The sequence below is a fragment of the Osmerus mordax genome, chromosome 4 (genome assembly GCF_038355195.1).
Source record: "Osmerus mordax isolate fOsmMor3 chromosome 4, fOsmMor3.pri, whole genome shotgun sequence".
Classification (NCBI taxonomy): domain Eukaryota; kingdom Metazoa; phylum Chordata; class Actinopteri; order Osmeriformes; family Osmeridae; genus Osmerus; species Osmerus mordax.
In genome coordinates this window covers 15,439,958-15,453,271 of record NC_090053.1, presented here as the reverse complement: position 1 = coordinate 15,453,271, position 13,314 = coordinate 15,439,958, and the positions used below count along the sequence as shown (strand labels likewise).

The window sequence follows — 13,314 nt, the reverse complement described above, 5'->3', positions numbered from 1 at the left end:
ATCCCGTTAATATAAAGGGTAGATAACTGGGGTCGGGACCAGGTTGCATATTATCACCCTGTTGAGACTAGGGATGCGTATTGATAAGATTTTAACGATTCCGACTCCTTATAAATTCCTGCTTATCGATTCGATTCCTTATCAATTCTCTTATCGATTCTCCCCTCTACAGCCAACTAGAGAGGGTACAATTTCTGGGGAAATTGTAGGGTGTGCTTGCTTGCGTCGGTTGTACAGGGATTTTAATGCCATTTTTACAACTGATATTCCTGTATATTTTATATAAAAATGCATAGGGCCTACTTATTATGTATAAATATTACATAGATTTAAAAGCATCTTTTTTTTGCTGCTCATTTACAACTCAAAATACGAGTGAAGTGTAGAATGAAATATGATGTCTTCTCATTTCTCCTGCAAGAGGCAGCCTCATAGCTGAATCAAAACGAATACATTTGGCAGACCGGTGTAAAAATTGATTTAATCTCTATGACTTAAACGTCCTTTTAAGTTTTCCCTTCTCGTGATATTTTCTGGCATTTAGCCTACTCATATTGCATTCATTCATTAATAAAGAACCCCCTTTGAAGATTATTCTACGACGTTACCGGCAGAAGATAGAATCGCGATTCAAACAGTACCATCTGCTAACTGAAAATATGCCCCCAAAAACTTAAATAAGCTTGACATTTATTTAGTGGAAAATCGCTCATTCATAAAAAGCTCACTGGTAGCGATCATTGTCAGTAACAACGCAAAATGCGATATAGCCCTGTGTGGAGAAGCTGCCCCGGTAAATTCTACTACTACAGTACAGTACTAGACTACTGCTGTGTTCGTCTTGGTAGCGATTGCGTTGGTTGAATTCGATTAAACGTTCCGTTGTACGGTTTAGGCTGAAATTAATTATTTTCATGAACAGATTGACAAAGTTTAGGCTGTGGCAATGAAGTTCAGGTTAGTAGTCAGATAGTTTCACCTATTGAACGACTTTTGATTTAAGTAAGGGGAGTGCCGAACATGTTCTGTCGCCGTTTGACTTCATAAACAGCTGTGTAAGTTAGATGTTTTTGTCGTGTGTCTCGCGTAGGCTACAGCGTTGCAATGAGCAACACTGGTTTGAAACCACAAGTAATGATAATTTCACCAACAAATCGTTTACTTGTAAAAATGTATTTGTGAGGAATGTTTATTTTAACGATTGAAAACAATCATAGACCACTGTGGTATGTGTTGCCCGGGCAACAGAGGCTAATGTCATGCTAATGCTTCAGTGAAATAGTAGACTACCGTTTCCGAAAGTAGATGTGGGCCTACTTCCTTAATAATATCAGCTAATATTGTACATTACATTTCATAATTGTGTTTCACATCACAAAGTAAAATGAGTAAATAGTTATCACCCTGGCCTCTTTGCTTGTGGAGTTTCTGCAGCTGCCTTGCAGTAAAGCTATAGTTAGCCTAGCTATCCCCCAAGTTAACAGATGCGAAACGAATGTTCTGCTACAGGTAGTCACGCGTGTTTTCGTGACGTTAGTAACGTCAGTGACTGTGGCTAGCAAATTAGCCACCGTTAGGGTATGTTGTTTAGGCGTTTTCAGGCACATTTAACAGGACTATTAAAAGGTTAAACAATTAAAATGCTAAGTTTAATAATGGATTAAAAATCGATATGCTCAGTTTAATAATGCGACACGCGAACGTTTGCTGATAACACACGCCGCCCCGATAACGTGAAATGATCAATAAGATCAATACTAATGGGAGACGAATGCCAGAGCTAAAATGTACGCTTCAAACGACGGGACAGAAGATAACTAGATCGACTACACACAATAAAGGCAAATTGCTTCACACAGTAACAAGTGGTTGTGATCACTTTTGATCAGTTTAGCTCTACCTTAGATAGTTAGAGGTGAAGCGCGAACGTTAGCTGCGCTGCTGCATGCATCGAACACATGACGTTCCAGTAACTTCATTCCATGCTGTGTGTTCAAATGCTTCTTCATATTTGTAGTATTTCCTCCCTTCGACGAAATACACTTTTTACACGCGTTACAAGTGCCGTTGTTGTCATTTTGTCGTGTGAAATACAACCAAACTTTAGAACGCTTCTTCCTAGTTGCCATGTTTGCGCGGTGGCGGTGGCGCTACCCCGAAACTTTCGATTACCTTCACGGCGTTGCGCAAAAGACGTACACCGAGTTTTGTAACGATAAGCGTTTGGTAAATATGTCATTTTAAGACAAAATGCGCTGGCTAGATGTAGAAGCCTTATATTTACAAAGCACAATGAATCCGCTTCTTTTTGACTATAAATAAATGTTTTGCAGACAAAAAGTTTTGATAACTTTTTGTCTGCATGGAAATTAATTCATTAAGAAAAACAGTCTTATGGTTCAAAAGTTATGGGCGTAAACGCACCTCCAACTTTGACACCTTGGTGGCGCTATAGTGCTTCATGGATTGACATGAAACTTGGTGATAAATAGTCAGGAGACCGTTCCAAATTAGTGTGCCAAATTTCAAAACTTTTCACCAATCGCTATGCATAATAATAATAATAATAAAACTAACAAAAACAATAGGTGCCACATTGGCTCCTAATGACTACTAGACAAGGGACGTACCAGTACATAAAGACACGGAGAAGGGACTATGAGCGATTCCCGATGAGACAAACAAAGTGCACTACGCTAAGGACCGAAAACGGCCCTGTTGGAAAACCACTAACTAACCTAGTATTTCCTAACCTGACTACACTAAGTTACAAAAGGTGCAGGTGGAACCGCTCCCAAACTACTGTACATAACATCGGTTATCTACGTGTTGAGGAGTATACCCATGGGTCTTTACACTATCTCCCTTCTCCTAACGAAGTATTTGTAACGAAGTACAAATACTTTGTTACCTTACTTAAGTCGAAATTTTGGGTATCTATACTTTACTGAAGGAATTATTTTTCAGCCGACTTTCTACTTCTACTCCTTACATTTTCACGCAGTTATCTGTACTTTCTACTCCTTACATTTTAAAAATAGCCTTGTTACTCCAATTTCAGTTCGGCTTGTTTTCATTCCGGCTTGTCATCGTTCAAAAAAACGCGCCATCCGGATAGAGTGAATTTGATTGTGGTTGGATGAGAAGTATAAACATATACCATTCCAACACCCTATTGGTTTATACGTGATCCATCACCTGCACATGACACAAAATCACATCAAACTCCAGCAAGGAAATAGCAGACGTATGGAGTCTACAAAGATGTCCGTGGCAGAGACTCAAGAGAACTAGAGCAAAATGTCCGAACCAAGCACCAGCAAGGAGGTTTGTAGCTAGGAAGATTAGCCAACCCTTCTACATCCCTGTCCGTACCTCGAAGAATTTTTCGAAATGTTTGGATGCAAAAACAACTCTCAACTTCGAATGCGCTACAAGCTCTGCACACCCAAGTAAGCTACAACGAGCTAATGGCTCGCCGTCCAATTTGAATAAAGGCTATTGATAACATGCCTCTGAAGTTTGACTTTTTGCAGCATTACAATACGTATAGGCAAATAGTCATATCTTCCGCTCCATGAAACACATGTTAATGCTTAGTAATAGGCTACACATATGGTTCTTTAATGTATTTGCATTGTACTAAAATGTGTTCATTTTCAATGGGCATAAACTGGTGCAGCCCACATTTTTCAACATTAACATTTCAATATAACAAGTCATTATGGCCTTTGGAAAAATGTTTTTTTGGGGGGAGGTGGGGTCGTGCATTATAGACCCCTGTGCCTAAGCTTTTGTCCTTAGTGGTCATTTTTCCTCTTACTACTTCTACTTTTATACTTTAAGTAGTTTTGTAACTAGTACTTTTATAATTTTACTTGAGTAAAAAGCTTGAATTGATACTTCAACTTCTACAGAAGTATTTTTAAACCATAGTATCTATACTTCTACTTGAGTATGAATGTGAATACTTTTGACACCTCTGTATATATGACGGGTGTCTAACTAGGCCCGATTAGACACAGCCGCTTCAGGTCCGGATCCCGACGTCGGGGCGCGCACTCACCAGCACCGTCACAGGAACACCTACAGACAACACACAAACAAAACACACACACCCTACAGGCAGGAGTGGGAGCCGTAACACGCATGACTATGTTTAACTTAATGTCTGCACCTCTCTGTCACCAACTGTCTCTGGAGTGGAGGGTGGGGGCTTCATATCCAACAAATTATGTTGGAATGTTTTCCAACACCAGTTACAATCAACCCTGGGCAGGGATGGCGCCAGAGAATCTTTAATATAGGTGCTGAGGAGGTGCTAGATCATTGACAGGGGGAGCTGCGCAATTATATATACATAAATACTATGAATAAAGAAGCAGTACTTTTCTTGAGTGGTTTTTATTCAGATGAATAATCATTGGATTCAGGTCAAAAGTCTATCACTTGAACTGGTTTCATCACGTAAGACACTCAAAGTCAGCAGCTTGGCATACTGGGACATGGAAAGGATTAAACATTTAGACTTCATCAAAGTAAAAAATGCTGGTTTGTCCTTTTTCATCAATGTCCTCAAAAAAGCAGTCTGCAGAGCTACTGTGTCTGTGGGGTGACTGTCTCTGGAGGGCTGGCAGGCAGGGGCAAGCAGGGCCTGCAAGCAGGCAGGGCAGGCCAGCTGAATGAAGTTGTCCAGCTAGAAAGGGATAGTCCAGCAAGGGGTCTGTGATGCTCTCAGCATTCTCTGTTGTTGCTCTCAGCATCCTCTATTGAACTCTGTTGAGCAGGACTCTGCATGACCCTCCAGACCTGTAAAAGTGAAGAAAGGATCCATGTCAGTTCAGTTGTGAAAAACGAAGCTTTTTCCATCTACACTTGACATACACTACAGTTTTGACTGTGAAATGCAGTGCCATTACTTGAACCCAAATGTGTTGACCCGATGGAGACCCAGGCAAAGTCACTCAAAACACAGGTTCGATTCCAGGCTCTGGCAAGAGTATTTAGCTCTAAACTGGTCAATATATACACATCTGACAAAAGACCAGCTCGACCTTTGCCTGTAAACAGTGATTCTGACTGTCGGAGACATTTAAATAGCCTGACTTACTGAAATTGGCAAAACTAGCCTAGCTAACGTAGGTCGCTTTCTCAGGGCATATGACGAATGAAACAGGCTCGCCTTGAAAAATCAGATATACTGGTTATCTTTAGCAGGCCCTTGTCTACGAAAAGCAGTCCTCCCTGACCTTTTTGGAGTAGAATTAAGTGCAAGTGGGCGAGCCGAGTCTGACTAAGGCTAACGTCAAAACAATGTACCCCCGGGACGCAGTATCACTCCAATTGCAAGTCCACAAATCACAAAAATAATCGGAGCATCTGGCTAAAAGCACAATTCCAACATCTCCTAAAGGCTGCCCTCCTCGACCTTTTTCTTGTAGACCTAACTGTAAAATGGTGAACTTATGAACATGACGCGACCAAAACATGGCTGCCGCCTAAGCCTATGCGGTCTCCCTGGAGCATAGGCTTATTACAAAGACTTTCACGCCCCAAATCAATTCTGAGCCGACAGGTCTGTGGGGAATTGCTTTTTCTCCTAAAGGCTGCCCTCCTCGACCTTTTTGATTAACAATTCGCCGAGATGCAAAATGATTCACTAATTAAAAACAGAGGAAAAAAGCTAGAGCTAGCTCCTTTTCGAGTTCGGTCGATTCCGTCACTTCAGACTCAAGATCTAAAACTTGATCTAAAACTTGAATCCAAATGTGATGACCTGATGGAGACCCATGCAAAGTCACTCAAAACACGGGTTCGATTCCAGGCTCTGGCAAGAGTATTTAGCTCTAAACTGGTCAACATACACATCTACCCAAAGACCAGCTCGACCTTTGCCTGTAATCAGTGATTCTGACTGCCAGAGACCTTTAAATAGGCTGACCGAGTGAAACTAGCCTGGCTAACGTAGGTCGCTTTCTCAGGCAAATGACGAAGGAAACAGGATTGCGTTTTTCACAAATCACAAAAATAATAGGACCATCTGGCTAAAAGCACAATTCCCACATCTCTTGAGGCTGCCCTGCCCTTTTCGGGGGTATAATTTACCGAACTGTAAATAAAATGGTGAACATGATGCAACCAAAACATGGCTGCGGCCTAAGCCTATGCGGTCTCCCTGGCGTCCGAACTCACTCCAATTACAAAGACTTTCACAACCCAAATCAAAATTCGGAGCCTACAGGTCTGTGGGGAATTGCCATTTCTCCGGAAGGCTGCCCTCCTCAACCTTTTGGGTGAAGAATTCGCCAAGATGCAAAAAGATTCACTAATTATAAACACAAAGGGGAAAAGCTAGCTACTTTTCGAGTTCCGTTTTCCGTCACTTCAAACTCACGACCTAGCATTAGGTCTAAAAGTGCTCAAACCTTCACCATAATTCAAGAGTAGTGTACTTTCACAAACCCAATAATTAATTCTATCTTCAAATGTGTAAAAATAGGACTTACCAAACTTGGCTGCCTCCAACACGGCTATCAGGCGACTCCAGTTGAAAATAACAATGGCCACCGAAAAATAATTTATATTCGTAATGGCGAGCTGCGATTGGAAGCAAAATGAAACAGGAGCTAAAAACCGAGGGTGGGGGCTTGGTCAGCACACAATTTTCAGAAAGCATGTGTGTGTGTATCGCCATGCTCGCTCGTGTGACAAGGGGCAGGATGAGTGTGCGCGCGCTGTGGAGCCATTCAATTGAATTCAATCATATATTGACATATCAAGGTGAAATTGCATATGGTACTTCAGAATGATGTCAACTTGGCACTAACGTTTGAAAAACTATCAGTCTAAATTATATTTGATTTATTAACACAAAGATATTGTGGCAATGTGTACATTTACATAAATACACTTCTTTCAGCCATTTTGTATTGCATTCCTTATTCAATTTCAAATTTCAAGTCGATTGGATCTATGGTTCATGAGGAGAAGGGTTTTGAAGGTTGTACCAAATTGGGACAGTACAGCAAAATCTATCATGGCGGACCTTATGGGTCCTTGAGGCTTTTTTGTTCCCCATGAGAAATAAGGCAAGTATACCAATTTTCAGCCATTTTGGAGAAATGTGGCGCTGGGGAAATCACATATACTTTGGGCGTGGCTTATAGCGCCACCTATGGGCGTACATGGGCCACTAGCCGTCTGGGAGTAGTGAGTGACCTGTTGTATCATTGGGCCAAATTGGAAAAAATCGGGTCAAGGACTTTTTGAGCTATTGAGCCATTTAGCGGAGAAGAGGAAAAATAATAATAATAGGAATACTAACAAAAACAATAGGCTCCCTGCTACCGGAGGAACCCTAATTATTTGTCTTTATTTCAGTGCCAAAAAGCTTTTGGTCAGTTCTGAGTGCACGTCCACGGCGAGTAACATTAGCGATGTAGGCCTAAGGGCTGAGAATGTTGCTAAAATAAATTACAGATTGTGACGGGAAACGGTAACGTTAACTTAGGTATTCATCAGGGAATTAAAGCACATCGAATCGCAGTCTTAAAATCCTCTCCCGGCGTATAACTAAGCGAATAAAACTTTGTTCGAGATCGGTCGGCTGAAGCAGGAAAGGATATCCCATAGGGCCTATCTGCCAACGCTATCAGGCTCAGAAAGTGGGAGGGGATGGGTAGAAATGCAGAGTTTGGCATGGAAAACCTGCTAGCAAACAGGTTAGTTTCACGGAGTAAGTTACCATGGAAACTTACCAAAAGGTTTTGTTACCTCTCTTTCTGGAACGGAAACCTCGGAGTATGCCTCTTTTCAGGGTTAAACAACTCAGGTTTTCACTAAACCCGCTACTTGGAATACCCCCCAGGTTTGTTCACATCTCAGGAGGGATTTTGTCCCACTCCTGTTTGCAGATCTTCTCCAAGTCATTAAGGTTTTGAGGCTGACGTTTGGCAACTCGAACCTTCAGCTCCCTCCACAGATTGTCTATGGGATTAAGGTCTGGAGACTGGCTAGGCCACTCCAGGACCTTAATGTGCTTCTTCTTGAGCCACTCATTTGTTGCCTTGGCCATGTGTTTTGGTCATTGTCATGCTGAAATACCCATCCCTGACCCATTTTCAATGCCCTGGCTGAGGGAACGAGCTTCTCACCCAAGATTTGACGGTACATGGCCCCGTCCTCGTCCCTTTGATGCAGTGAACTTGTCCTGTCCCCTTAGCAGAAAAACACCCCCAAAGCATTATGTTTCCACCTCCTTGTTTGACGGTGGGGATGGTCTACTAATGATCATAGGCAGCATTCCTCCTCCTCCAAACTCAGTGAGTTGAGTTGATGCTGAAGAGCTCGATTTTGGTCTCATCTGACCACAACACTTTCACCAAGTTCTACTCTGAATAATTCAGATGTTCATTGACAAACTTCAGACGGGCCTGTACATGTCCTTTTTTGAGCAGGAGGACCTTTCAGGCGCTGCAGTATTTCAGTCCTTTACGGCATAGTGTGTTATCAATTGTTTTCTTGGTGACCATGGTCCCAGCTGCCTTCAAATCAAATCAAATTTATTTGTATAGCCCTTTTTACACGCAAGCATGTCACATAGGGCTTCACATACGCCCATATAACTGCCCCTCAACCAACCTAAACCCTCAAGGAAGACAAGGAAAAACTCCCCAAAAAACTCTCAACAGGAGAATAAAATGGAAGAAACCTTGGGAGGAGCAATTCAGAGAGGGATCCCCTCCTCCAGAGACGGTTGGTGAGAGAGAGGAGCAGAACACAGGCTAAACATAGTCATACAGTGTCGATGGGTTTTGAAACACCAAAATCCATTGTTCAACTTTATAGATGTAGGACAGGACCGGGAGACTCGCGACCAGGTCCAGCGTTGGCCGACCGACGACCAGGCAGGTGCTGACAACTCAAACCCCCCACACCACAAGGGATGTGTGTGGGGGGGGACAGAGAGAGGAGAGCAGGGATTAGAGAATGCCAGGAGCAGCTAACAGTTACAGTCATAATAGAATGAGATCCCCACCGGTCAAGTGTGGACTGGTGCAGCAATTTAACAGAGCAAAAAAGGGGAATTTGATGCAACCCCACACACCAAGACAGCGACAGCCCCCCTCGTTTGGAACATGAAATCTGTTCCAGGGGAAGAGAACTCTAAAATAAGTAATACTTATAGAATAAGGATGGAAACAACCCGTCCCCCGTTGCCTCCAACTAGTAACATACTTACCTTTAACAGTCGTAGAATTGACTAAACAATAACGTTTTTAACCTAATTTTAAATGTCGAAACAGTATCAGACTCCTTAATTGAGACAGGTAATTTGTTCCAGAGAAGAGGTGCTCTATAGGAGAACGCCCTACCTCCAGCTGTTTTTTTCTTAATTTTGGGAACCACCAGATAGCCGGCATCTTGAGATCTAAGTGTCCTTGCGGGGCAATAGGGTGCAAGGAGACCGGAGAGGTACAGTGGTGCCAATCCATGCAGAGATTTGTAGGTTAGTAGCCTTGAGATCATTGACAAGATCCTCCCGTGTAGTTCTGGGCTGATTCCTCACCGTTCTCATGATCATTGCAACTCCACAAGGTGAGATCTTGCATGGAGGCCCAGACCGAGGGAGATTGACAGTTCTTTTGTGTTTCTTCCATTTGCGAATAATCGCACCAACTTTTGTCACCTTCTCACCAAGCTGCTTGGCGATGGTCTTGTAGCCCATTCCAGCCTTTTGTAGGTGTACAATCTTGTCCCTGACATCCTTGGACAGCTCTTTGGTCTTGGTCATGGGGAGTTTGGAATCTTTTTGATTGCTTCTGTGGACAGGTGTCCTTTATACAGGTAACAAACTGAGATTAGGAGGGAGTTCTATAGGCATATGTGAAGCCCTCTGTGACATGCTTGCGTGTAAAAAGGGCTATACAAATACATTTGATTTGATTTGATTAGGAGCACACACACTAATCTCAGCTCATTTCACTAATTAAAATGCAAATCAATTAATAAAAATGCTGACACGCGTTTTTCTGGATTTTTGTTGTTGTTATTCTGTCTCTCACAGTTCAAATAAGCCTACGATTAAAATGAAAGACTACTCCTTTCTTTGTCAGTGGGCAAACGTACAAAATCAGCAGGGCATCAAATAATTTTTCCCATCACTGTAATGACGTCATAGTCAAGGCCACCAGTTCTACTGTTGGCCAGCAGGAGGCTCCCTTGCACAACCGTTCACTGTCTACCATGGAAACTCATCCTCTAGTGTAGACTAAACCAGTTTGTATTATATAAAGAAAAGTGTGAAGTTCACTTTCTTTCTCTTCCTCTACTCTCCTTTTTTCTTCTTTACTCTCCTCTCCTCATCTGTCTTCCTCTCCCCTCTCCTCTTCCTTTCTCCTCTCCTCAGTCCTCACAGGGGTCGTGAGGCTCTAGCAGGCCAGGATCCTCAGACCCAGAAGAGGAAGTTGTACAGTGCTGTTCCAGGCAGACACTATGTGGTGGTGCGGCCCTACCAGCCCCAGGCAGAGGGGGAGATCAACCTCTACAAGAATGACCGGGTCAAAGGTGAACCCTTCGCATACATTTTCTGGAAAGAATAATCTCTCTGAGCGCTGTCTAGATGGCATGATAACCCTTTGTTCTGCCTCTTTCTCTCTGTCATTTTCTGTCTTTCTCTTTCTGTCATTCTATATCCATCTCTCTGTCTTTCCTTTTCCCTCCCTGTCTCTCATTCTCCATCCCTTTTGTCATTCCATCTCCTCCCCCTCACTCTCTATCCTTCACTCTGTCCTCCCTTACATCCTCCCCCTTCCCTATTTCTCTCCCTCCAGTTTTGTCGATCGGAGAGGGGGGTTTCTGGGAGGGCAGTGCCAGAGGGAATGTGGGCTGGTTCCCTGCTGAGTGTGTGGAGGAAATCCCTACCCAGGCCCAAGAAGAGAGGCCATGTAAGGCCACACACACAAATGCGTACATACACACACAGACACACACACACACGTACTAACTCGCTACTCACTCAATCACACACACACAGAGAGACACTTTCGCAAAACATACACTCACAGTTGCAGATCATACAACAGCTAACCAGTGTATAAACATGCAATACAGCGTCTCCGAGCTAAACCAAACAGAGCAGTCCAAGGCTGGACACTGTGCCTGCCTCCCTTGTGCTCTGATGAGCAGCTGAATATGAGAACAGCCTTCTGGCCATGGCAGGCTGTTAATTCAATTAGCACTCAACTGCATGGACAGATGCACGTACAAGCACACTCTCCCACACACATACATGCACACGCGTAGACATGCACACACATATACACACATGCACGCACACACGCATGCATGCACAACTTGTGTACAACTTGTGCAAAGCACTTTGAGCTGCAATTCTTGTATGAAAAGTGCTATATAAATAAAGTCTTACTTACTTGCTTACTTACATGCATGCATATGCACACACACCCATGCATGGACGCAAATACACACATATTGAAGGCACACGCATACACACACATCCATGCATGCACATACTAACATACATGCATATGCAGGCATGACACACTCAATCTCTTACACACATACATAAACACACATACATGATACTGTATTCATTGTCCCAATCACACAAGATGTATGTTCACTGTCTAGTATGTGTCAGTCGTGTGCACATGTATGATCTTATGTAACCCAGCTTCTGTCGTGTGTGTGTGTGACACCCTGTTGATTGGGGATTAGTAAAGAACATCTGTCCATCCACAACAGCAGCCCTGCACAAAACACAGGCCACAGTGACAGAGGCTTCAGAGGAGATTTAGACTGATTGAAGTGTTGTCTAGCAAACTGCCTTCTCTTTTGTAAATCTTCACTGGTATTCTACTGCGGGATTTCATACGCATGTGTGGATATTTCAGTGTCCTTGCTTGTCCATTTAGTCACGTGTGTGTGTGTGTATGTATGTATGGTGTGTATGTGTGTCCTATGTGTGTCTTACGACACACTGTGTGTGCATTTTTGTGCTTGTATGCTGTGCGGCTGTACAGTGTGTGTGTGTGTGTGTCTGTAACAGTGTGTGTGTGGCTTACACACGCTAGCCTTACTCCTGGGGGCAACATTCTGTTGAGAGTTATTTTGGTCCAAATAAATGCTTCCACCTCAGTGAAGCCAGTGTTCAGTGGTGCTGTGGATCTGTGCTGTGGATCTGTGCCTTGGATCTGTGGTGTGATCAGCATACACCGTTCAACTCGGGCCAGAGGCCAAGTAGAAAGGTCTCTGAAGTACACTAGTATAGAAGGATATGTCAGTAGGTGGAGAGAATATGTGTGCATATCTCAACCTCTATATGATTCATCATATAGAGTGTTGGAGACAATACTGATTCAAGTCAAATACTGTGATACATGATTAATCAATTATTTTAATTCGAAAGGATTTTCCTACCCTGGTCAGTGTTTCAAGTAGAGAGATGTTTACCCTGGCTCCTTGATTGATATGCTGTATATAGGCCCATGGTATCTGTCCATATCCACCTTTAACCAGAATGGTCAAATCCATTCCATTAAGACTTGGATCGCATGTTTGGAGTAATCTAGTGAATAATAATAACAATAATAATAAATTGTATTTATAACGCACCTTTCATCCGAAAACAGATCTCAAAGTGCTACAGTTAATATGATAAAACAGGGTAAAACATCAATATAAAATACAATTAGATAATTAAAACTCATAAGATCTGCTTAAAAAGAAATGTTTTAGTCCTTTTTTTAAAGTCTCAGTGGTTTGAGGTGCCCTCAGATGGTCGGGGAGGGCGTTCCAGACCTTGAATTCTCCTGGCAGAAACGGGAAGCCAATGGAGTGAATGGGGAATGGGTGTGATGTGGTCGTATTTCCGCACTCTCATCAGGATCCTTGCTGCACTGTTTTGAACATACTGCAATCTCTGCAGGCTCTTGTTAGGGATCCCAATGAGAAGTGCGTTACAGTAGTGTAACACACTACTATAATGATTACTATATTGCTAATGCTTCCTTGGCTGTAAACTCTGTCCTGCTGCTGTAGGCAACGTTCTCAAGGGCACAGGCTAATATTGCTAGGGGTGACGGAAGCAGTATTTAGGGTAAACCAACCTCTTAATCATTTCACTCTAATAATCCAGGTCCCCTTTAGAGAGTTGGTGGGGGTACAGGAGGGAGTGTGTGAATGACTTCTGAACTAACAGGCTAACTGGAGCAGCTGTGTTTGAGAGGATAAGCATTGTAATTCACTGGGAGGGCTCTGACATGTGCAAGGCAGTTTGGATCATCATTGACA

At 42.9% G+C, this 13,314-nt stretch overlaps 1 protein-coding gene across 1 annotated transcript in view; it reads left to right on the top strand.

Moving 5' to 3' along the window:
* Positions 1–13,314, top strand: part of shank2b (SH3 and multiple ankyrin repeat domains 2b) — a 167,484-nt gene that overhangs the window by 89,656 nt on the left and 64,514 nt on the right. The window contains exons 11-12 of the mRNA XM_067234428.1: positions 10,409–10,566; positions 10,833–10,946. Coding sequence (XP_067090529.1) covers positions 10,409–10,566; positions 10,833–10,946 — 272 coding nt within the window. The remainder of the gene's footprint in view (positions 1–10,408; positions 10,567–10,832; positions 10,947–13,314) is intronic.